At 37.6% G+C, this 27,139-nt stretch overlaps 1 protein-coding gene across 1 annotated transcript in view; it reads left to right on the top strand.

The window, feature by feature from the left end:
• Positions 1-1,540: 1,540 nt before the first annotated feature.
• CCDC192 (coiled-coil domain containing 192) overlaps positions 1,541-27,139 on the top strand; it is a 198,618-nt gene continuing 173,019 nt past the window's right edge. The window contains 3 exon segments of the mRNA XM_049707872.1: positions 1,541-1,844; positions 22,348-22,535; positions 25,384-25,491. Coding sequence (XP_049563829.1) covers positions 1,541-1,844; positions 22,348-22,535; positions 25,384-25,491 — 600 coding nt within the window.

Genomic DNA, 27,139 nt, shown 5'->3' with positions numbered 1-27,139 from the left:
ATCTAGGTATGATGCAAGAAAAGCAATTACATCTCTCAAAACCCCAGTGTGTCCTTCCACTAAGTGGGAATTTAATTAATTTTGTTCAAGAGTCACTGATTACTCTGTGAACATTTTAAATGGTTTCAATTTTTTTAAAGTAAGAGACATGTACAGAAAGGAGAATAAAATAATACACTCCTCAGGGAGAGAGTAGGATAGAAAATAATAAAAGTACCCCAGTGTTGTAAAGTAAGACTTATTGGTTGGTAACAGCAGAATGAGACTTACTAAGCTTGGAGGCTTATTCATTCAACAAATATTTATTGACCATTCTAGCCCTCTTCAAGATGCTAAGGATAGGGTAACAAAAAAACAGCAGAAAAAAATTCCCTATCTTCAAGGAATTTATATTTTCTGTTGGGAGGCAACACAATAAATATAATAAACAAGCAAATTATATAATATAGAAGGCGGTAAGCACTGCAGAGAAAAATCAAGCAAGGTGATTTGAAAGTATATAGGAGTGAGGAGTTCAATTTTAAATGAAGCGCATGTGGTGGGCATGCTTGAGAAAGGGATATTTGAGCAAAGAAAAGAAGGAAGTGGGAAAGAGCCAGGTGGACAAGTGTGGATGAAGTGTTCCAGGCAGAGGTGATGGAAGCACAGTGAGGACGCCAGTGTGACTCCAGTGTTTGGGAAGGGAAGAAGGGTATGGAATGGAGTCCTACGGTTGGTGGGAAGGCTGAATGGCAGAGAAATCTATAGGACCTTGTACGTCCTTATATGGGCTTTGGCCTTTATTCTGAGTGAAATGGAATCCTTTATTGGATTTTTTAGCAGAGGAGTGAAATAATTTTTCTATTTATTTATATTAATTAATTAATTAATTTTTGGCTGTGTTGGGTCCTTGTTGCTGCACGCGGGCTTTCTCTAGTTGCAGCGAGTGGGGGCTACTCTTCATTGTGGCGCACGGTCTTCTCATTGAGGTGGCTTCTCTTATTGCGGGGCATGGGCTCTAGGCACACAGTCTTCAGCAGCTGTGACTTGCAGGCTCTAGATCGCAGGCTCAGCAGCTGTGGCGCATGGGCTTAGTTGCTCCGCGGCATGTGGGAATCTTCCTGGACCAGGGCCTGAACCTGTGTCCCCTGCATTGTCAGGAGGATTCTTAACCACTGTGCCACCAGGGAAGTCCCATCATTTTTCTTATGGATGATGTATATTGAAAATAGAAGGTAGGGGGCAAAGATGCAACCAGAGAGAGCCATTTAGGAGGTTAATGCAACAGTCCAGGTAAGAGCTGGATGGTAGCTTGAGGCTTGAACCATTTCGTTAACAACGAAGGTGGTGAAAATCGGCTGGGTACTGGATATATTATGACGGCAGAGCCCAGAATTTCCTGTTGGATTGGATTTGGGTTCTGAGACAAAACGGAAGGTCAAGGTTTTAGCCTAAGCAACAGGAAGGATGATGTCATCATCAACCGAGATGGGGAAGACTGCAAGTAGAGCAGATTTGGAGTAGGAATCAGAAGTTAGGTTTTAGAAATGTTGAAAGTGAGATGTCCATTAGACATCCTGGTGGAGATGTCAGGAAGGCAACTGAAAGAATGCATCTGGAATTCAAGGCAGAAGTCTGCCCTGGAAATATGTATTGGGGAGCGATCAGCATATTGATACTATTTAAATCCCTGAAGTTGGAGGAGTTCACCAAGGGAGTGAATGTGAGTAGAGAAGAGAGGAAGCCCTGGAGCATGCCAATGTTGAGGGTTCAGGAAGAGGAGAAAGAACCATCAAAGGAAACTGAGAACGAGCAGCAAGTGGATGGGAAGGAAGCCTGGGGCCTTAGGATGTCCTGGGAGCCAAGTGAAGAAAGCATTTCAAGGAGGGGCTGTTGAACCATGTCAAAAGTTTTAAGATAAGTTGTGATACATGACCACTGGATACAGTAATGTGGAGCTCACTAGTGAATTCAATAAGTGCAGTTTCTGTGGAATGGTACTTGTGAGAATCTGAATGGAGTGGCTTTAACAAAAAATAGGAAGAAGAATTAGAGACAGTGAGAGTATAATTTTGCTTTAATGGGGGTCAGAGTAATCAAGCAGAAACTAAAGGGTTAAGAGGGCTCAAGATGCAATAAACAACAGCATGTTGGTAAACCATTGGAAATGATCCAGGAGAGAGAGAAAGAGAAATTGATTGAGAAAAAGTGTAGAAGATAAAGAATTCCCTAAGTCTGCTGTTTCATAGGATATTCTTTCCTCTCTCTCCTTTTTTTTTTTTTTTTTTTTTTTTTTTTTTAGTTGAAATAAGATATTTTGCAGGTTTTCAGAACAGATTGTACTGTTTGGACTGCTTACTCTCAAGAGGACCTTTAAAGGCTATTTTATCTTCTTCAAGTAAAGTTTACATTCTCTAGTTCTGATTTCCTTTAGGAATGTTTAGAAAATGACATTGGGAGGAAACGCTTTAGAAAATATATCTTCCATGTTACAGCATAAAGATCTATCTGATGTGGGGTGTGTATGTGTGTGTATGAGCGTGTGCATGTCTGAAATAAAATTTTGGAATTCTGAACCCTTACTTTATTTCAGCACCACATCTGGAAGTTCAGAGTCAAATACACAACAAAGGAACAAAATATCGGTAAGAAACAAAGTTTGCATGAATTCCTTTTTTTAAAAAAGCATTAGTTAGTGAAACTGTAACTTCTTTAATTAATGTTGATATTTTCCTAATATAGTTTCACTTTCACATTTTACTAGTAAACATTTTAAAAATAAAACATAGAATGTTCTTTTTCAAGTAGAAGGAGGTAAAGTGGCCAGAGTGCCAATGAAGGGATGCTGCTGGGCAGGAGGGAAGTTGGTGTGGGGTGCCTGTCCCCATTTGTACTTGTGATCCCACACTGCTCTCTGTGGCCCTACACTATTGCAGACATCCTGGGTTACGTCAAAGTATTTGCCTGTACGTGAGGAAATTCTGGAATCAGACATGATATAGATTGGGTAACTCATCTTATTTGGTTTGTTTAGGCTTGGGTTTAAATCACAGTCTATTCCCGATATTCTCAGCTCATTCTCTTTCAAGTCATCCTGGGACAGCTGGGTCCTTTCTACAAAAGCCTCTAGTCCCTCTCGAGGCCTCAAGTGACAACAGGGTAGGTTGGTGAGAAGTGTTGAAGCTGGGTGATAGGTTCATGGAGGCTCATTATACTAGTTCTCTACTTTTATGTAAGTTTGAGAATTTCCCTTTAAAAAGAAAAAAGTAAGCTCTCTATATGCCCTCGATTCAGTTTTAGTAAGTATCCCCTAGTCTCCACACACAGACATTTCTGGAATAACTTTTTCAGCTTTAATGCAGAGGCAGTGTGGTATAGAAGAAAGACTGTAGGACTAGGAATTAGGCCCAAGTTTGCCACCTGCAAGCTGTGTGATGATACCCAAGTCATTTAAACTCTCTGAGCCTTGTTTTTCATTCATAGAGTGAGGATGAGACTTTAATAGTCTCTTCAGATAAGATGTTTGGGATGTGAAAATGGTTGTGAACATATCTACAAGTGTATAGGTATATAGCTACTCAGAATCGATTCAATTCAACCAGGCTCCCCTGTGGACCATGGGACCTCGCCTTTTGATTTCTCTATTTCTTTCTAGATTCAGCATTCTGCTTTTCTACTCTCATCCCACCCCCGCATCACCAGCTAAGAACATTTGATCTAGTGAGGTGCATATTCAGAATCTCACTTCCACACAATTATTTTTGTTCAAGGTTAACATCTCTTTTCTAAGAGTTCATTTAATCTGGCCCCAGACAGACTGGACATATATCTCAAACCAACAATAATTTTCAGGAAGAGGGTTTTGGGTGAAGAAGTATAAATCAAAGGGAAACCAACTTAGATTAGTAGAATATAATTTTAATTAAAATTTTGTGTTCTAACTCTAGTGATAGTTTAATATGATATTACTTTTTTTTCAGTGAGCTTTTGTTTTATATAGTGGATCTACTTACAATTCTGTTGGCCAAAGAAAGAGTGTTCCTCACTGGCACTATATGAAAACATATTTTCTCTGGTTAGTTGGAACCCTTGAGCTAGTAGTTAAATTGGAGTTTTGGAAAAGGGAGACTTCAGCTCACCAATCTCGGTTTACTGCCTTTCCTCTAACAATGCTAATCAATTAGTGCCCTAGAGGTAACCCTCTCCCTGGCTGCCTAAGACACTGAAAAGGACAAGGTGCCAATTACTACATTTAGGATTTCTGCCTAGGGCTCCCAATTAGCTTCCTGGAGCCCAGAATCTATCTCCTTTCAATTTACATTTCACATAGGTGGGAGCCCTGGGGCTTGAAGTAACTTGTTCTGCTCTAGTTACTGAATTCTTACATTTCTAAAAGAATGCATTTAGCTCGAGGTAGAGGTTAGGATTAGGGCCCTGAAGGCCATAGGATAGTCATGATTAGTGCTGCCTCCTTACCCCACGACCCCTTTTAAGTCTTGGAACTGAAAGACTGGTCACTCAGCAGAACAGATTCTGCTCCGTACCATGAGGAACCCAATTGCCGGTGGATCTCAGATGCCTCTTTTAAATAGCTGTGGTGAGTTCTGGCAGAGAAGATTGGGATGAAGGATAAAAATCTCTTCAATTCTGTGAGGATATCGACCACCCAAGCAGAATGAAATATGCTCCACCTTTGTGGCATCCAGTCTCTGAATAATACCTTAACGTTTTGACTCTCCCAGTAAACTGTGCATTCTTCGAGGCTTTATTCATCTCTATGTCCCTGAGACAAAGTCCCTGATATCAAAACGGCATTTGAAATAGAACAAATGGACTAGGTGACTGAGAGATGCTGTCCCTCTGAATCCTTACAGCAGCAGACAGCGGTGGTTTCTAAGAATCATCACCGTTGTGTAGATAGTTTTTTCTCCTCCTCTCCCTCCTTCCCTCTCTTCTGCTTCCTCCTCCATAAATATTATTATTACTATTATTGCTACTTTAGAAATTAAGAAATTTTAGAGTCAGGGAGATTGAGGGAGAGTCCAGCTGTTGAGTGATGAATGAGTCATGTGCTGACTACAGAGTAAGAACCTTAAGAGATATAATCCAGTGAGAATTTACTTAGATCCACTTTTCAGGTGCCAGGTTGTCCCTGTTTATCTGGACCTTATACCTTTGGAGGATTAGAATATTATTTGAACCGTTGCCTTTGCTCCATTTTAACATCCTCAGACAGTGAACAGCTAGTGCTTATAAATCATCTCATTTGAAACTGTTTAGGAAATAAATAAAAGTTCTATCGCAAGGAGGCGTGACCTGAACTGGATACCTGGCTCAGGGTTTCTCCCCTTGAACTATTCCTGAGAACTGTGACAAATAGAAATGAATGATGTAAAAACACCAGATGATCTTTGGTTATGTGGAGTGGCACATCCAAAAATGAGAGTGTGGGTATGAATTCATTAATACTAGAATATGTATGAAGTATTTCACTCATTGTGCAAAAACTAGGCTTGTTATAAAACCTTATAAGCCATTTAGTGTTCAAGTTGTAATTCAGTGACGGCTTCATTAAAGAATTATTATTTTAAGTGCCAAAAATATTAAAGCACTTTAAAATTTTAATTTGTAAGGTCAAACTCATAGCACACTATATAGGAAGTCAGTTTTATAAAACAACCTTAAATTAGCTAAAAAATATTACATTTGATAAACTGGGAAAGGCAAGCAATGCCTTAAATTGTGTCAAATTATGTAACTTATGTTCTTCTAGTACTTGGTATAATATAGCATTATTTTTTCAGGAAGTGTATATTTGGTCACATTTCTGATATTCCTAAACTTTAGCATTCTGAAATGGCTTTCAAAAGATTCTTCCCTTTGATGAGCAAACTTTCAAATCATTGTTGTTAATATATCACTTGTGCTTTAAATGAACATTTTAAATCATTTAAAGGAGACGTTCCTATTTATCTTAAAATGAGATCAATATAGAATTACATTTCTGTGTATATTTAAATATAAAGATTTGTTGCCATTGAAAGAAATAGGTTATTTATTTTGCCACTCTAATAGGCAAGAAATATCTCAGAACTTTTTGTTTTGGGTTTTGTTTCTTTTCTTTCTTTTCCTTTCTTCTTTCCTCCCTCTCTCCCTCTCTCCCTCCCTTCCATCCTTCCTTTTTCACTCTCCTCTCCTCTCCTCTCCTCTCCTTCCTTAAGCATACGTGACAAATTTAAGGTGTACAACTTGATGGGTTTTGACATATGTGTACACACGTGAAACTGACATCACAGTCAAGATAATGAAACTTTCCATCACTCCCAGAAATTTCTCACGCTCCTTTGTAATCCCCTTCACCCACTTCTTCCCACCTCATTTCCAAGGAAGCACAATCTGTTTCACGTCATTATATATATTATTTTGCATTTCCTTGAGCTTCATATAAACAAAGTCATACAGTATGTACCCCTTTTACTGACGTCTGTCATTCTGTAAAATTATCTTGACATTCACCCATGTTTTAGTGTGTATAAATAATTCATTTTTATTGCTAAACAGTATCCTGCTGAACTGAATGTACCAGTTTGTTTATGCCTCTACGCGCTGACTGACATTTAGGTTATTTCCAGTTTTTGACTCTTTACAAATAAAGCTGCTATAAATATTCATGTACAAATCTTTGTATGGACATATGCTTTCTTTTCTCTTGGGTAAATACCTAAGAATGAAATGGCTGAATCACATGGTAGGTGTATTTTTAACTTTCTTAAAAACTGTCAAACTATTTTCCAAAGTCATAGTATCATTTTACATTCCCACCAGCAGTGTATGAAAGTTTTAGTTCATCCACATTCTCTCCAAGGTCAGCCTTTTAAATTTAGCCATTCTAATAGGTGTGGTGGTATCTCATGGTGGTTTCAATTTGCATTTTCTTAATAATTAATGGTGTTTGAGCACCTTTTCATCTGTTTATTTGCCATCCTTATATCTCATTTGGAGAAGTATCTATTGAAAGGTTTTGTCCATTGTTAAGTTGTACTGCTTGTTTCTTATCATTGGGTTTTGAGAGTTCACGTGTGTTTTGCAGGTATTTTCTCCAGTCTATGGTTAGTCTTTTCACTTGCTCAATAGTGTCTTTAGAAGAGCAAAAATTATTAATTCTGATGAAGTCTAATCTATCAATTTGTATTGCCATGGATCATGCTTTTGCTATATGATCTAAGAAATCTTTGCCCAAGATCACAAATATTTTCTTTTTCCCTCCAGAAGTTTTATAGTTTTAGGTTTTACATTTAGATCTATGATTTACTTTCAGTAATTTTGCTTGATGATGACTAACAGCTGAGTCTATCACCAGACATTTCCCTCCGATGAAGGTACTCCATTGCCCCAAAGTCATCCCCCTCCACGGGATCAACCTGCATCCAATAACTGGTTGATGCAGGGCTGCAGAACCTGGCCCCCTTCCTTTGAGGACAATTCTGAAGAACCAGCCCAGCTCAAGGACTCCCCTGTGGAACCGGCTGAGGCTGCTGTTGCATTCCTGCTTCTTTCCTTCCTTTATAGGTGTTGCCCCCAAGAACCATTTCCAGTAAGCCCTCTGTAGCCAGATCTCTCAGTCTGTGTCCCAGGGACTCTAGCCCCATAGAATAACAAAATCAGAATAGGTCTAACTGAATGAATGAGGTTTTGGGAATGGAAATTCATAGGAAATGCAAAGCAGCCATTGTGCTGTCACTGAGGGCAAGACAAAAGACTCCCCTGGTGGCGGAGTGGTTAGGAGTCCACCTGCCAGTGCAGGGAACATCGGTTCCAGCCCTGGTCCGGGAGGATCCCACATGCCGCGGAGTAGCTAGGCCCGTGTGCCACAGCTACTGAGACTGCGCTCTGGAGCCTGTGAGCCGCAGCGGCTGGGCCTGCGTGCCACAACTACTGAAGCCCGTGTGCCTAGGGCCCGTGCTCGGCAACAAGAGAAGACACTGCAGTGAGCGGTCCGCACACCGTGGTGAAGAGTGGCCCCCGCTTGCCGCAGCTGGAGGGGGCCCATGAGTAGCAACGAGGACCCAATGCAACCAAAAAAAAAAAGTTGTAACGTTCATTTAATCTAAAATTTTTTTCCACAAAAGAACATGAATAGTATAGAAATTGAAACTTTACTTCTAGAGATATCTGCTAGTTATCTAGATAATATCTAACATTACAAACATTACTGTATCTGGGCAGGTAATGTTATCTCCCCAGATGTTAGGACTTGAGATGTTAGCTGGAGTTTCTACACACTGTTCAACCTCTCATATAACTACTTTCATATTGAGATCTTGCCATAAATGAGGGGCTGATCCAACATAATGCTTTCCTGCTCCCATCCCACTGTTGTCCCTATACAATCATCTCAAAGTTCACCTAGTTTAATAGTGTAAATTCTATAAGCAACAACTTCAACAGAGAGTTCAGGTCAAGCTGTACATAGAAAGGTAGTAGCAATGGAATCATTGGTGAGAAATATATTTTTTCCTTTGGTTACTATCAAGAAAGATCAAAACTTCATTAACATTTTGGAAGGTTATCCATTGTAATTGGCTAATGGCTTATCTTAATATTTTATTTTTCTGAGCAATTTATTTCTTCTTCACAATACCCATCCAAGATGGGAGGCAGAGGGACTCTATTCATCATAGTTACTAATGATGTTAGTAATCAGTTACTTAGTCATAGTTACTAATAAACTATTTACTATGGTAAATAGTTACCAATGAGTTATTCTGGATGGAAGCTTCACCTGGGAGTGCACTTCTGCAATCCGGGCAGGCAGCAGTGAGAGGAGGGGCCAATTGCACAGAGAGTGCTCAGCCCAGAAGTTACACACACCACTTTTCCTTCTTTTTCATTGGTCAAAGAAGTTGCGTGGCCAAAAAGAACTTCAAAGGACTGGGCAAGTGAAATCGTACCATGTACCTAGGAGAATTTTCAGAAATGTATTGATGGACAAAGGTTACAGCAATATAAAATTAGGTATAAAAAAAGAAAATAATTAAACCAAAGAAAGCAAAAGGTATAGATAGATACAAAATAAAAAGATTACCTCCAGAATTTCTCATTTTAATAATAAGTTCTATTTAACTTGAGAACAGAGGCCATAAAAAAGATCTTAGCTGTTTAAAATAAGATTGGCCAAAGAACTAGACAGTGTCTTTTAGAAGATGATCCTTCATAAGCAATTAGACAAGATGACCCATTTTGTTTTCAATTCTTCTGATAGAGTAAATGTGTAAGAAACAAAAGGTCCTGTTTTCACATGCAAATGTATCCCTTTATTTTTTTTTTTAAATGTCAACAGGCAAAGGAATTTAGAAAACATGTGGCACCGAATCAGATTGTTTACAGATAGATTGTTTTTCAGAATTTCCCCAAGAGGCATCAGTGGTGCAAAGGACCTCTATAAACTGAAGCATTTGAGTGTCTGCAAATTTGTTTCGTCAGATGCCCATTATGTTTTTTCTCTATTTGGCTTCTTCAAATGGCAAAAATTTCCAAACAATAGGCATTATTTGGGGAAAGCATGGTAATTTGTTCTGTGTAGTGCTGACACTTTTTTTCTGTGAGGTTGGAAACATTGAGAAGTTTGTGTATATACACAAAAGGAAGGAAGTTTTGAAATGTAAAACGGAGACAGAATTTAAATGCATATATAACTATATAAAAGTTAAATATATTGTATTAGTCGAATGCAAGGGTTACTCTGAAATAATATTGTGGATAAACTCAAATTTCATGTATAATTTGCTCATTTTCTGAAACCTGAATGTTTAGATCAGAGGAAGACAGGGCAACGGAAAAATGTGTTTTGGGGACAATGTAGTCAATCAGTCTGAGTATGAGAGCACACTTCAATTGCTGTGGTCTGAAGAAAAATATTTCCCCTAACTTCCACATTTCCTTGAGAGAGAATATCCTCCCAAGCGGCTAGGACAGTTATTCAATCTAGCCTTTCCCAAAGGAGTAAGTCTACCTTTGGGAGGGTCTCTTTGGATGCTTGGAGAGAAACTGGAAGAGAGTGGGGTGACTTGGGAGTGAGAAGCACAAGGATGCGGGCTCTCAGGCATAAAGCGTGGCTTCTGGCTTCCCTCAGTCTCATCAGGCAGATTGGATAACATCAGCTTAATTTGTTTAGATAGATTTGTTAAACTGAAATTTGCTGCTGGGAATAATAGCCCCAAGTCCTCATGTCAATAGCTGAACTGTTTATGTTAGGTTAGGTAACAGAGTGAATCAGTTGTTTCAAAGTATGTCTAACAATTTGAATCAATGTGTGATGTGTTATCTGTACTTAATGAGGTTCAGAGAAATGGAGCTTTCTCCAAGTTTTGATTAGAGTTTACTTCAAAAATTTCACTCTCTTCTTGAACAAAGTTATGCATTAATGCACAAAGATGAAAAGATAATTGAGTCTCTGGAAATTCTGTATCTCATAAGAATATGTACCACTATTCCAACCCATATAGGAAGAATTTATAAATATTCAAAGTAAGTATTAGAACATATTTATAGCATCTATTACAACATAATGTCCTTCATATATTAAGGTCTCATATAAATCAATGAGGAAAAGATTAGCCCTTAAATTGAAAATGGACAAAGGACACAAATTACAATTTATAAGAAGACATGCAAATATCCAATAAGATGTCCAAGCTTGCAAGTATCCAATAAGATGTCCAAATAGAAAGCAAAGAAATAAAAAATTTTAAAACTTAGATATCATGTTTACCTGCAATTTTGACAGACATAAAAAGTACTGAAAATATCATTATTGGCAAGGGTGTAAGAAAAGTCTGACTCTCATGTACTGTGGTGGGAGGATGAATTTGGGGGACGTAATCTTAAATATGTATCAAGTATATATTCTTTAAAATCCAGTAACCACTTTTTCCATTTATATTAATAAAAAACAAGTTCACAAAGATGCATAAATAATGCTTATTACAGGGTTGTCCAATAGTATGGAAAATTGCATATATACATAATAAAATTTATTGTGACCATTGAAAGTTATGGTAATTTTTAAAATTACAATTTGTGGAAAATGACATTCATTATTATTCAAATATAGTTACCTATGATATACTGTTAACTGAAAATGATTGTAATTTAACCATATATAACCATGTAGAGTATGAATCAATGTTTTATATGTTATGCATCTTCAGGTACACACACACAAGTCTAGAAGATTATACACCAAATATGGTGTCCTAGTCTGTTCAGGCTGCCATAACAAAATACCACAGACTGGGTGGCTTAGAAAACAAACATTGTTTTCTCACAGTTCTGGAGATGGGAAAGTCAGAGATCAGGTGCTAGCATGACTGGATCCTGGCTTGCAGATGGTTGCCTTGCTGCTATATCCTCACATGGGTGAAAGGATGAAGGAAGGAAGGGAGGGAGGAAGGGAGGGGGAGGGAGAGAAGGTGACACAAGGAGAGAGCTCTCTGGTTTCTTCTTATAAGGTCATTAATCTCATCATAAGGACACCACCCTGCTGACTTCATCTAAACCTAATGACCTCCCAGAGGCTCCATCTCCTAATACTATCACATTGAGAGTTAGAGCTTGAACTTATGAATTTGAGGGCACCTGGAACACACACATTCAGTCCATAGTAACATGTGGCGATCTCTGGGTGGTAGGATTCTGGATGATTTTCGCTTCCATTTTTATACCTTTTATATTGTCTGAATTTGAGGGACATAATATATTGAAAAGTCACGGCCCAGTGATGGTGCTCAATACATGTCTTTTTTTCCCCTTCTCCTCTCTCATCCTTATAATATTGAAGTCCACTTATCTGAACATCTCTCCTCCCTTTCTCAACCTTCTTCACATTATGAGTTCCTGGAGGGTTGGGAATTTGATGAATTCACCTTTATCTCCAGGATTTAGCTCTGGACCTTACATATGAAAGGCACTCAGTCAATATGTGAGAGGTTCTCATGCGTTTGTTATTAAAGAGCTGGACACATTTGTCAGTTAGGGAAGAAAATGCTCTTGAATCATACATTTAGTGCAAACAAAGATTAAATTGTAAAATATTTTAAAATTAAATGTAGTGCAGAAACATTCTTTGGCAAGGAGTAAGCCCTGTTTTGCCTGCCTCAAATGCCTAAGAAAAATGCTATAAATTCTAGAATAGTCTGCTTTCCCCAGGGGCTATTTCTACTTGGAATCTTTCTTAAAAAAGAAATATCTGTGTCCATGGTGGTGACTATATTCTGAATCCTATTAATTTTTCTCCTTTTGAATAAAGCAGCATTTGGCCTTGTGCCTTCAAATGTGTTCATACATTCTTTTCTGATAATCACATTACTGAAAATATACAAAAAGTCTCCCATAATACCTTTCTTTGTGACTGCTTAACATGTAATGCCGAGATCTAAATGGTCTGATCTCAGAACTGCTTTGTGGTAAAAACAAACACAAACAAGCAGTCTAGTACCCATAAGGTAACTTTCAAATTACTCAAGTTCTTAACCCTTAGTATACTAGGAAAATAGTCATCATCACTGACTAGTTGAATTAAATAAACCCACCTAAATTTTTTATTTTTAAAATCATTTTCAAATAATTTACAGAAGAATAAAGATGTAGGTTTAAAAAAAGAACCTCGTTAGAAATTTTGATCAGAATTTAAACACAGCAAATCTATTTGTTGCCAAGTAAAACTTTTGGCACATAAATGTTATAAAACATGGCAGAATGCTGTCACACATCCCCTTAACAAAAGAGAAAGGTCCAAGTTCTTGTCACAAAATTCTGTGTGATATAGCCTGTCTTGTATGAGAATACCCTATTTCCTTTTTTGTCCTTAGAGGTATGTTTTTCACTTACTGATTCATGACTTTGAGGACATTCATCTAAGTCTCTCGGTAGTCATGACCTGAAGATGCATAGTCTATTTCACTTACATGACTAATTCCACCACTTAGAGCTGCACTGTTGAATAGAAATATGTAGTTTAAAAGCCATATATATAATTTAAAATTATCTAGTAGCCACATTAAAAATTTAAATAAACAGATAAAAGTAAATTGTAATAATATATCTTATCTATCCTAATATATTCAAAATACTGTCACTAATATGTAATCAGTACAAAAATATATTGAGATCTCTCATATTCTCATATATTGTTATACTAAGCCTTCAAAATCTCATATCTATTTTATACTTACAACACATCTCAATTCAAACCAACCACTTTTCAAATACTCAAGGCCACATGTGGCTGGTGGCTACTGCATTGGACCATGCTGGTCAAGAATGCTACTGTTCACATTCACCTTCTGATTTGTGTAAGAATTGTGAAATGTATGTCTCTGCCAATTTTCTTGTCTTTGGGCATTATGGATGAAAAGAGAATTCAGCATGCTCAACTACATTAATGAAAGAAAAAATGTGCTATAAAAATGATGTTTCACCAAAAAAAAAAAAAAAATGATGTTTCGCTAGTGGAGCCCGTGTTTTGAGGGGGAAGGGAAGGAGATGGGGTGGGGTGACAACCGGGTGAATTTTCTGACTGAAGGCCATGCTGTGATGGTGTAGCAAAGAGTCTCTCTGTATAGGAAATAGACACTGAGAGGTTCAGGGTGATGGGGCATAAGGGCACAACATAACTCACATGGAAAAAGAAAAAGTTCTCTGTATTCCAACTGCTCTCTAAGTGTGTTATTTGTTTCAAAATTTAAAAAATTAAAATAAAGCAAATTTAAAAAATGGTGTCTCCCCTTTTGTACCTTGAAAGGTGACATCATGCTTTTGACAACACAATAAGAAATTGAAGGATGATTATTAATTTTACTAAGTCATAGTTAGAAATACTCAATGAATAATGATAAAAAATAACTCCTAGGATGATTAAGTAGCAATATATTTCAAATATAGGGAAAACAAGATCACTGAGATCCCAGAATATATCTTGGATTATATAAAAGGCTCCAATGGATCTGTATGATAATTATAATATGGAATGAGTTTTATTCTATATAAAAGAAAAAATATGTATATACGTGTGTGTGTATATATATATATACATAGTTTGTAAGACCTCTAAGAAAGAAAAAAAGACATGAAATATAGATTTTTATGAAGAGAATGGCTCAAAAAAAGAAACTCAAAACTAATTTGGGTCCAATAAACTCTGATGGTATACTGAGGGTTAAATTTCACTAATTAAACAGTATGTGAGGAAAAATTTCAGAGATCCATTTTTTAAAAGTCCTTCTTTCCTTTTCCATAAGCATCTATTTCACATGACAGCTTTTCTGAACTTTTCTCCTCAAAAGTTCTTTGGAAAACTTTTTCCTTTAGCCCTACTCCACACCCCACTTGCTCTTCTTTAATCTCCCCCCTTTCATCTCAGAAGCCCCCAAAACCACATCTACCAAGAAGGTCAAGAAAAAGAAGAAAGTGAGCAGACCAAGTATAATCCCTATTCAGCAGGCAGAAGAGGGTACAGGCTGTGCCCTCTCCTACTACATTTTTGAATTTTTGCTCTTATACTTAATGTTTTACTTTTCCAACAAGGAGTAACCAGGCTAGGTGTGGCTGCATGATGCCAAGGCCACCAGAGATTCTAAGAGTTTTTGTTCCTTATGATCAAGAGCTCAGGCTCTTTCCAAAGCTGTGAGCTCCCAGAAGCTACACCATAGACACGTAAAGTCTAGAGCTTAAAAAGAAGATTAAAAACAAACAAACAAACTTTCTTCTGTGGGTCAGGCATTATGCTCAGCATTTTTCTGCATGACCACATTTAATCACCACAGCAGCCCTCAATGAGTTAGCATTTCTTCCATTTGTAGAGGGGAGGAAGTGGAGGCTCAGGATAATTAAACTACTTGCTTAAAGTCACGTGAACAACAAGTAATAATCAGTCAGATTTGCATTTGAAACCAAAAGAACCCATTCCAGTTAGTATTAAGGAGAAAATGGATTTCAGAGGATCCCTAGGAGAGTCAGAGCATCAGTCTTGGAGACTATACTCAGCTTCCCTTCACTAGTGGAGGACCTATTACTGCCACCACAGGGCAAAGGCATCACAGCCCTACTACTACCCCTGAGTATGAGAGGTTACTTCTAAGTCTTCTGTCACTGCATCCTCTGAAAACAGAATGATCCTATCGACCTGGCCAGATTCCATTCTATTTGGCACCTTTTTCGTATCACTCTAATTTATACTGAATTCTTAGGCTGGTGTGTCTGATTGGGGGAGGCTGAGTCACATGCCTATGACGTGGTGCAAAGGAGGCTGGAAAAGGAGTTCCTGGTTTATACTTCAGAGAGATGGGATTCATGAGATGGGAAATACTGCAAACAGGGAAAGACATAGCATGACAAATGGCCACCGCAGAGTGCAAGATGAATTAGAAGTAATGATCTTCTCATTTCACAGGCGAGAAAACTGAGTCCCACTGCGTGAGCTCTGCCATCTTCTCTGATACTTTGGCCATGCCTCTTAGTAATATTTTGACTGGGAGACCTTAAAAGAAGTGGAAATTTACAGCAAAAAAGAGCTCTCTCATCTGTCCTGCGCTTACCTTATCACATTGGAATGTACTATGGAAATTGTGGCTGAACTTTTATCTGATCCAGAAAGATGCATAACACATTTCTCTTTCAGATCTTGGTAAAGAGGGCAGTCTGAGCAAATGTCAGGCTGGGTTGGGGGAAGGGGAGATTGATCATGGAAAATGTTTCTCATGGAACATCAAGTTCAACTAAGGACTTTCCTGCTAGGTTTTGGGAACCGCATCATTGGAGTCTTTAAGTTTTTATCATTACAGTTAAATTTTTGGACTTTTTTTAGAAGTTTACTTATTTGGAGCCTAAAATTCACTGGCAGACAAAACATTACTTTCACTTTGAATAATGTCAATCATAAATCATTTGTTCTTTATTACACACAGAATAACAAAAATTTATTCACAAAACTAAGCTTGAAAAACTTCAGTTTGGGCAATAAAATTCCATCACCTTACTCATAAGCTGACCTGAAAATCCTTCTTCCTACAGGCATGTGCATTAACTAAAATACTGGGATACAATGGGAGAATGAAAACATTGTTGGTCAACATGCCGAAGTATTCAAAATCTAAACTTATAAATTATGTGGAGAAAATAAGTGATCCTGTCACAAAAAACTCAGTTATACAAAGCATTAACTTTATAAACAGGGAAAGTCTTTGCATTATTATATGTCCCACTAAATCAAAATTTAATTTAAAACAACTAGTATTTTTTGAATTTTTTTTAAATTAAAGGAATCAAAATCTTTCCCTTCAGTAAGACTGCCTTACTATGTTTTTTCCTTTTCTTAAATTTCATAGTTTTTATTATGAGCAATCTTTTTTTTTTTTAATTCTTTCTCACAGCAGTCCTGTGACGCATAGGTAGAGTAGTTGAATTAATTTTAGTATTGACTAATTCCTCCACTCCATAATTTATCTGCTCTATACATTTGTTTTATAAGTTATTTAAAAATTCTTAATTGTGGTAAAATATGTGTAACATAAAATTGACCATTTTAACCATTTTTAATTTGTAGTTCAGTAGTGTAAGGCATGTTCACATTTTTGTGCAACTTATCTCCAGAAGGTTTTCATTTTGCAAAGCTGAAACTCAACACTTATCTATTAAATAATAAGTCCCCATTTCATCTTCTCCTTTATTTTTGTAAAAAATAAAAATCATTTTTCTGGGACCTAATTAAACTTAAAAGCTTCTGCACAGCAAAGGAAACCATAAACAAAATGAAAAGACAACCCACAGAATGGGAGAAAACATTTGCAAAAGAAGCGACTGACAAGGGATTAATCTCCAAAATACACAAAGAGCTCATACAGCTCAATATCAAAGAAACAAACAACCCAATCAAAAAACGGGCAGAAGATCTAAATAGACATCTCTCCAAAGAAGACATACAGATGGCCAAAAAGCACAAGAAAAGATGCTCAATATCATTAATTATTAGAGAAATGCAAATCAAAACTATAATGAAGTATAACCTCACACTAGTCAGAATGGCCATTATCAAAAAATCTACAAACAATAAATGTTGGAGAGGGTGTGGAGAAAAGGGAACCCTCCTACACCATTGGTGGGAATGTAAATTGGTACAACCATTATGGAGAACTCTATGGAGCTTCCTTAAAAAATGAAAAGTAGAACTACTATATGATCCTGCAATCCCACTCCTGGGCACATATCCACAGAAAACCATAATTCGAAAAGATACATGCACGTAAATATTCATTGTAGCACTATTTACAATAGCCAGGACATGGAAGCAACCTAAATGTCCATTGGCAGAGGAATGGATAAAGAAGATGTGGTACATATATACAATGGAATATTACTCAGCCATAAAAAGAACAAAATAATGTCATTTGCAGCAACATGGATGGACCTAGAGATTGTCATATTGAGTGAAGTAAATCAGACAGAGAAAGACAAATATCATATGATATCGCTTGTATGTGGAATCTAAAAATGGTACAAATGAACTTATTTACAAAACAGAAATAGAGTCAAAGATGTAGAAAACAAACTTATGGTTACTGGTGTTGGGGGGAAGGAGGAGAGGAGGGATAAATTGGGAGACTGGGATTGACATATACATAGTACTGTATATAGAATATATAACTAATAAAGACCCTCCTGTATAGCACAGGGAACTCTTCTCTCAATACTCGGTATGACCTATATGGGAAAAGAACCTAAAAAAGAGTGGATATATGTATATGTATAACTGATTCACTTTTCTGTATACCTGAAACTAACACAACATTGTAAATCAACTATACTCCAATTAAAAAAAAATTTAATTAATTAATAAAAAAAAGAAAGCAGCAAATGTTACAAACATTGAAGCAATTAGAACAATGGGTCAGGGTACTCACAGAGGGGAAAATTCTGTTTTAATGTCTCTGGAAACATACTACCAATGTTTTGATAGATGCCTATAGCACGGATAAAACGTAAGACAAATTGTTCATAAAATCACATAATATATAACATTTTAATACCTGTAAACATCTGAAATACATTCAATAATTCTAATGCAAGTGCTAATCAAAGAGGAATAATCAAAGACCAGTCACAGTTCTCAAGCTATTTGGCATACAACTTGATGATTAACCAAGAACCACAGGAAGTACCAAGTGCTATTTGTTTTTGTTTTAGAAACATCCAACACTGTCTAATTCAAAGTTACTCTCCCTGCTCCCAGTGATTTTAGAACAAACCCAGTCTAAATTGATTTACTGGGGAAGATCAATCCGCAGATATTCAGCAAGAAGAAAACACAATATTCATGGGCCCATACTGCCGGTACAGAAAAAATGACAACATAAGACAATGTACACAAAGTTGCTGACTTTAGCCCTAGAGTTTCAAAGAGATCATCTGAAGAAATGAAGTCGTTACTAATGCTTAATTGCTAGTGTCATCTCTGATGTCAAAAAAATGCTTTTTTCCTCTGACAATAAAAAACAGGAAAGAAAAACATTATAAGTACAGGATAAATCACGTGAAAGCTCTGTGAAAAGCTTACTTACCCCCGGTGTAAAGAGCTTCACATCAAAGGCAAATAAATTGAAAAAGGTTATCAGCTATTTATGCTGTTTGTGGCAGACCCTGTTAGCTGCCTACCCAACCTCTCTTGTCATCTCTTCCTTACTAATAAAATCTTTATTTGGATGTTGATAATGAACTCAGTACAAGAAGTAAATCATGATTTATACATAAAAAATAAAAATTATTTTTTAATAGCAAATTATCTTGCTGTGTCCTTTCTCTTTTTTTATTATGAAAGAAATATATTCTCATTATTAAAATCTTTACTTCACCGTCAGCAGGAGGGGTTAGCACTAGTTGCTGTGTAGTTCAGTTACAAGAAGCAGGCTTCCCTGGGAAGGTATGCTACTTGCTCTACTCTCCAGAAGGAAGAGCCATTTTGTTTCTTTTGAGTTTGGAGTATGTCTCTAGGAAGAGAAGATTATTCGTTTGTTCATCTGCATGATTTACAGTAGAGGCACCAAGAACGTATTAATACTCTCGTTCATTAATATTTGGTCTTTTATTTTAGAATAAAAACTAAAGGTGCTGGAATACACTATTCCCTCTAAATAAGGAATTCATAATTTGGGCTACATGAATAGCACTGAGAAAAACACTTAAGCACCCAGAAAGTATAGGCAAAATAGTGTGCATGTGTGCTTATTGTGTGTGTGTGTGTGTACACAAGCATGTACATAGGCATTTTTTTTCCTAGTATGAGAATTGACATATATCATCAGGTAGTCCAAGAGATTTGTGATGCCCAAAGTTTTAAGAAATCCACCCATAAAATCAAAACGCTGGAGGGCTATTTTAAGTCACAGAACAAATTCTGTAATATAACATGACCCCAAATTCAGGTGTCCTGTAACCCAGTCCTTGTTTTACTGTTAACTTTAACTGAAATGATGGAAGATACGAACTATTTACTAGGTCCTTTGCTCCTCTTATACTATTGGTTCACAGTCTGTAAGGAGTTATAAATCAATATTGTTTGAGATAGATCTGGAATATTTGAAAACAGGTTAGGCCTGCCTCTTACCTCTTTCTAACATCTACCAGAATCCTCATCAAAGAGAAAAGAACAAGGCCCCAAAGCACAGAGCAATATTTTATGAGTGAGAATAAAAATAAAAATATTAAATTAATCACCAAACTCTTGACATTCTTTTGATTTTTACATAAAACTAAATCCTAGGAGTTTTGTATTGGAGAGAAATTCTAAACTGAGAATCTGGTGAGGGTATTAATCCTGTATGTCTGGTTACTATTTATTTCTCCATTGCTTAGCACAGTACCTGGCGAATAGTGAGCCCTTAATATTTTTTGAACTTAAATGAACTGAATTGCTTTGAATTGAACTAAAATGACTTGGCCTGTTAAGAGTTTCAGGTAAGCCATTATTTAAAGTTATTTATGAAACTATCATATGTCACAGGGCCATTTCTCTTTCTTTAACTTCCTCACCAACAATCTTTTTATAAATTAAAATCTGAGTTAACAATTCCTTTCAAATACGTTTTTCATTTGTTCTATCGGTGATGCTATAGAAATGGAAAAGGACTTAAATCTTTCACAGGGTAAAAGGTTGACCTTTACAAGTGTGGGTTTTTTCCTAGAATAACTATCTTGGAACTGTGCTAAAACAACTTGATACTGAATTCAGGTCCATCTTGGACTTAGTCCAATGGAATTCAGGGAATGTAGCTCTGGAATAGCCACCTGACAAAACAGTTAATGTATAATTTAACAGAGATCACTTAGATAGAGGGTCTCTACACTTTTAGATTTCATAAACTAGTAAAAATTTCCATCAAAAAATAATTAGGTTTAGTTTTTGTAAGACTGCCAATTTTTCTTTTTTTTTCAAGAAAAAACAGTAAAACACAAAAATTCCCATGTACTATCACCATCATTTGTTAAATACACATCCTCTTAACACCAAAATATATAGAATGAACATAAGCTCAGAATAAAGGACAGTCATCTAAATGGAATAAATTTGGCTTCATGAAAAATTCACAATGTCCTTTTCAAAAGTTAGCATTTATCATTTTCCTGCTGACTGGTGAAAATGTTATCACAAACCAACACTGATCTATGGGCTGGCATTTGGGAACCACTAATAGCATTAAACCCCTCTGGCCTGAGATATCTTTGTTGCCCCCTCCATTATCCACCCTCCACCCTTCCCCCACTCTGCTCTTTTCCAGGGAGCTGGTCTCTCTGCACTTCTTGTTGAAGCTCTCTTGCCCTCTGATTTCTCATTGGGTTCAGCCCGAGGAAGATGGAGACAGAAGTACAGTGGGTGAAAGGAGAGGAGGGTCAGGCTATTTATTCCACTGGTCCATCAACCACTACTGCCTGGGCACAGGTTGGCAGTGGCTGTATTTCTCTGCCCAAGGTCTCGGTTTATAGCATGGCCCTCTCCCAAGCTCTCTTTCTAGATCCTGTGATAATGCTCTCCTATTACCTCTCCCCCTACCTCTTCAGGTCAAGGTAAGGCAAAAAGTATCTTTGCATGCAGGGTGTGTCTCACCATCCTTTGTTGACTTCCATAACCGTACCCATGCTCTTCCCTTCATCACACTGCCCTCAATCACTCCTTTGGAATGACCATCTGTTTTCTTCTGCAAACTGACCAGTGTATTCTTCATTTAAAGATGAAAAAACTGAGGCCCCGAGAAGTGAAGCCCCAAAGTCACATAGCCCAAGACACACAGTCAGTGAGACTCAGGTCAGGTAAGGAACGTGTCCTTCCAGAATCCAAGCAGAGCTCCCCTTAGTCAGTGCTCATCTGTCATCCTCCCATGACCATCCCTTTCGGGGTCATATTGATGGGCACTTTCTACTTAGAAACCCTTTCCACTGGGCTTTGACAATAGTTGTAATTTGTTCAAGTTTTGAATTTAAATATCTTATTTAGTGATTAATGACACAACCCCAAACACAGAGGAATACTGTTTTCACTTGAATGGACTGGAATCAAGAGAACTGAGTTGTTAAATTGTTGCCTAAATAGAAATTGGCAATTTAACCTAAGAAACTATTGCAAATGCTAAGCACAGAAGGACATGAGAGTGATGAACTTTCCACTGTAAAATGAATTCTGATCACCAGAGACTGAGGGAGGAATGGAAAAAGTCTGCCTGGAGGTAAGGGGCTAGCGTGGGCAATATGAGCAGGTCATAGAGGAAAGTTTAGGGCCTTCGGCGCTTGTCAAGCACTGGGAAAGATGAATGGACCACGGTAATAAATAGGGGAGACATCAAGCAGGAAGTTTGTTGCAAAATGTGTTGAAAGCGTGTTTTACCTGGCGGGAAGTTACCGCACTACGGGGCAGGGGCTGCGGCTGGAACCCTGCACGATAGATGCTCCAGATTGCTAGAAACATTTAATTGTCTTCAACTGACTCAGGTCAAGTTGCTCTTGTGTAGAGGTGGAATTTGCCATAACCACATCATTATTTAGCAATCTTGCTTTTAAAGAAATGCACCCACATATTTAACATATTAACTTTGTTCTAATTGCATACTTGACTGAATTTCTCACTGCTGTGGTTTGAGCGTTTGCTGTTACCAAAGGGCCTCTATGGGAACTTTCTTTTACTAGGGTTTAAAAACAAGTTAGAAAGTTTTAATATCAAATGATTCCCTTAAAAGAATTAGGAGAATAGAATTATTCAAAATAATCTTAATTGAGCACTTCATCTGTCCAAGCATTTACCTGATTTACGTCATTTAATCCTCACATCAGCCCTGCCGTCATCACCCAACGCCACGGCCACCTCCTTGCCCTCTGCTACGCTGTCTGGCCCCTGGCCTTGGCAAGTGGACTTTCTCTGGGGCTCTGATCCTTGTCAGTGTTCTAAGCCAGATGCAGGGGAAGTGTTGCTCAAAGGAGTCACTGTTACAGCCTCTCAGCGTGAAGGACCGCTCTATCTGGTGCAGTCCCCTTCTCTGACTGCTGAGCCTTCGATCAATCAACAACTCTTATTGAGCTCCTACTAAATGCTCAGTGCAGTGACCAGTCTAGCCTCTGCATTCAGGCGCCTTTCTAAGTGCCGCACGTGGATTCAGAGGGATGTGGATGATCTGGACGAATCAGAGACCTTGAACCAGTCCTGAAGGGTGGAGGGGATTTGTTTGGCTGAGAAAGAGCAAGGTCATTGTAAGACAAAGAAATAATGACTTAAAAGTAAGGAAGGGGACAATGAAAAGGTACTGAGATGGGTTAGAGAAATAAGAAAAATTAACTTAGAACAAAGAGTAGATTTTCCTCCAGATTCTCAAATGAGGAAACGTTGCAGCTAAAAGAAAATCTACTCTTACAATTTTCCATAAGGTTTGTCAATTAGTAGACTGTCAACTTTAACACACATGCATAGTAATCTAGTGTCTTTACTGTAGCCAAAAAGTTTATAGAATTATTAATATTTTGTAATATTCTTTTACTTTGATCATCTTGGTTATCTTAGATACATGCACTTAGATTACTGATGGATATTTAGGTAGAAAATTTTAGGACAAAGAGTAGAAGTTAAAAACTGGAATACCCACTTGAAGTGCTGCAATTTACCATTTGGAAATCCACAGACACAGGCTCAATCCCCAAACACCTATATATATCATATGTTTTCAGTTTTGATTAATATAATTCACTCTTCCATTACTTTAACCACCAAGACAGTTTCATGTTCATAAGAAACATAAATCAATTTATGTACTGTGTGTCCACATGTGCCTGAGGGAAAATGAACTTCAGGGTATAAATCCTAACTTTCTGCTCTCGTACCACTGCATCCTGCAAAACTGGGGCAAGGACTGACTACACCTAACTGTTTAGAGTCCCTGAAAACACACACCTACCTCCAAAACTTCCAACGCCAGGTATTTACTTATTTGTAAGATTATTCTTGATTTAATCTGTATTCCTTTGGTTAATGGAGGTTGTCTCCTATTAAAAAGTGCCTGACTTTGTTTAGGCCATTTTTTCGCCAGTGTAGATACATTCATGGCTCTTCCCCTTAAAGGAGAGGGGGACAGAAAGGCAAGCCAGGGAGTGGAGAGTGACAGCTGGGGTAAAGGTGGAGACAGGCTTTGCATTCCTCACAGTTTGCTCAGGACTCTCCTTGTTCTATAACACATGATGATTTCTTAAATCTACCTGTACAAAAAGTCCTATGTTATTTAATAACAGTCTCCAGTCAAGCCTGTTTCATTTGGCTTTGACTTGCAATGCTTTTGTCTTACTGGAAATGGTTGTCCTTCTTGTCAGGGAAAATTAGGGATGTTTGGAGAAAAAGACCTAGAGAAATAGATTAGATGATCTTGTTGGGTCTACTTTTAAAAACTTCCTCGAGGTCAAACACTGGACAAGAAGATTCCCCCTGGAAATAGCAATCTAGGTCAGGGATCCTTAACCTTTTTGGAAAAGTTTGGACTTTTGACAATTTCTCCTTTATGCATGAAATGTTTTGTAGCATAAACTACCTGTAAGTATAAATACACAAGAATTTTGTTTTGAGGCTTTTGTTTTGAGATATTTTGGACTGACTGTTGAAATTATTGGAATCATATATGGGAGGCTGAGGGTCATTTGTTCATCCCAAATATCACTGTTCTAACCCAAGATGTTCACCCCCCAAAGGCTGACCTCGGGGAGATTATGCAGCCATGTGTGATTTAGGAGCCATGCTGTTTTTGAACAGAGCAACATTTATTTATATCAGAGGTCCTTGCCAGGGTCCTAAGGTTCAAAGGATGGCATGAACAATTATAGGAACTGAATAAATGCTTTGTTTTTATGGCTGGTTCATTTACCACCAGATGGCTCTATTGTATCGTCAGGAAATGCACATATGTATAAAATTGGTGGGCTCCTAAACCAAAGGGGAAATAAAGCAGCAGCGTTTTTTTTTTTCTTCTTCTTTTTTTTAATATGTAGGAACTCAGTTCTTTTTTTCCTGTGGGGTTAATTGGAAGCAGCTGCAGCAGCCTGAACTTTCACAAGAAGACAGGACACATCCCAGGAAGCTATAGGAACCTCATAATCCTAGCACATATGAGGTTTTCCTTTGAAGTCTTCATATTGCTGTGTCTTTATTAATTAATTGTCTCAATGGCCAAAGAGTAGTCAGGAAGTGCTCTAGTCTCAGTAGTGCTGGTAACTGATATTCTCATACCAACTTTGCACATTTTTCTGCTTGTACGTGATAAAGAGCAACTTAATTTTGAGAGGGGAAGTCTACACATCTGCTGATTTGAGTCATATTAGCCACGTTCTGGGGAAGAATGATCTGATTCTAAACCATGTAGTATCTTTGCTTTAATTAAACTTGTGATAAGAAGGTAACAATCAAAGGAACCAAGAGCTTCTCTGAATTCAAATGACTATGACCCCCAAGCTAGGTGAATGTTAAAAATGTAGGCATTCTAGATGACATCTCTTATTGGGAATGTGAAATTCTGGTTCTAACCTCTTGAAGAAAAGCTCTGTATCAGGAATAAAAGTTGCAGACTAACCAAATTTCAACATGGATATTTTATTCTACCTTTCTAAAGCTGTTCATTGCTCATTAATATGCATTTTTTTTTACTCTGCCTTTAGACTCTAAACTGTTAAATAACACTATTGTTTTTGTAACATTTCATTGTTTTATTGCTATGTTGAAGAAGAAAAGGAGATGATTTGTGTGAGTTTATTAAGACTGTCCTTAGTCCCCAGAGTTGTTTGAGATGCACTCAGGAAACTACCCATGTCAAAAAGTAATACTTGATTATTGTTTTAAAGAAAGAGTCCCTGGAAACCAGACAGATGGCGTTTACCTTGGCGCGGCTCGAGGCCTTGGAGATTTGCCTGATGGAAGCAGAAGCAAAGGCTAAAGTCTTATCCGAACAGGTAATACCTGTCACTGGGATTGGAAATATATGTTCCTCAGTGTGCAGTAGAGCAAGGAAAATCTAAATACATGTTTTAACCTCTGTACCTAATGACACACACACACACACACACACACACACACACACACACACCATTTCATTCATTTTACTTATAACAATAATTACTTCAATCTGTATGGAGCTTTTCAGTCTTTAAAACTCCTCTTAGATTTATATTTTGATTTTCATTTGCCACAGCCCATGAGTTAGGAAAGCCATCTTTAAGCAAGTAGATTTCTGAATAAGTGAAACATATTTGCATTATAAACAGATAAGCCCCAAAGTAAGATAAAACCTATAGGAACTACACAGGAGCAACTTTCTCCAATTATGTGAAGAAAGAGAGTGTTTCAAATCCTGGCATCCCTCTTGGGCTGTGACACTCACAGAAGCAAAGCAAGTCATAGGTGGAGTGTAGCCTCTACCGGCCGTCGGGTTGCCTTATATGTCATCTGCCTACACACCAGGTCTCCGATTGCGGAGACACGGAGTATGGCTCTCAGTAAAGCTCAGACCATTTCCCAACACAATTACACTTTGCAAACAGTATAGTGTACGTGGTACAAATCCTGCTGTTACCGTTGCCCTTGCCCCTGGGCAGGGGGGCTTGGCAGAGGGCAAAGCTGCCAGGAGTGTGGGTCCTCCCACAGCACAGGGCACCAGTGCTCACTGTTGGTGGCAGTCAGTGGAGGAAAAGGACACAGACCCTGAGATTTTATAAACATTGATTGATTTGTCATGGATTGAGACATTTTGCAAATAAATTTTTAGAAACTTTTGAAAAACAGTTTTAATAAAAAAGGTCTGTATAGCAAAAGTTGAGTGCATCAGAATTTTATAAGAATTTTTGCAGAGACGAGGGGGAAAGTGTGCTTGTGTTATGACAAAAAGAAGTACATTTAACATGTATTGTAGGGATACATGTACAAATGGCCTCCATTTTTTTTTTCAGCTTACCAAAAAAGTACATCTCTTACTTTGGGATGTGTTTATTGCTGACTACCTAAATGTGATAGACGCAAGGGGTCACAGGGGCCTTCTGTCAATTAACAAAAGCGTGGTGCCCTAGGCCCAGACCCACTGGGGAAAGATTCCATCTCACCCATGTGCCATAACGCTGGCTTGCCAACTCATCTTTTCTTTAAAACAACAGAAAAAGCAAGCTTCAAACTGTGGCAAAATTTGAATTACAAAGAATATAATGATAAACATGAGGTACCATTTCAAAGCATAAAAACTAAGGATTTCAGAGCACGCAAACTTGGAAGAAATTTTGAATGGCTAACTAAAAAGGGCACCCTTGCTGGTATTAGGTTACACTAAGAAGATGTATGCTTATTTTGTAACTGAACGTCTTTTAATGATTTAAATCAGTAAAATTCAGTTCACCCATAAAAGTCCTCATCCCTTTTGTTCTTTATAAAATGTTTTTCTCCAGCGCAAATAGCCCCTAATATTTAAGATTCTTAACTGGATGATCCCTTTATGTAACATCAAACAATTAGATACTTCTTTTCAGTGTTTAGCAGATTAATTACATAAAATGGAAACTGGATTTCACTCAACTTCTTTGTAACTACCGCGAGTAAGCTGTTAGTTAGCAGTTT

Source organism: Orcinus orca, chromosome 3 (genome assembly GCF_937001465.1).
Source record: "Orcinus orca chromosome 3, mOrcOrc1.1, whole genome shotgun sequence".
NCBI classification, from domain to species: Eukaryota; Metazoa; Chordata; class Mammalia; order Artiodactyla; family Delphinidae; genus Orcinus; species Orcinus orca.
This window is presented reverse-complemented; position numbering and strand designations above follow the sequence as displayed.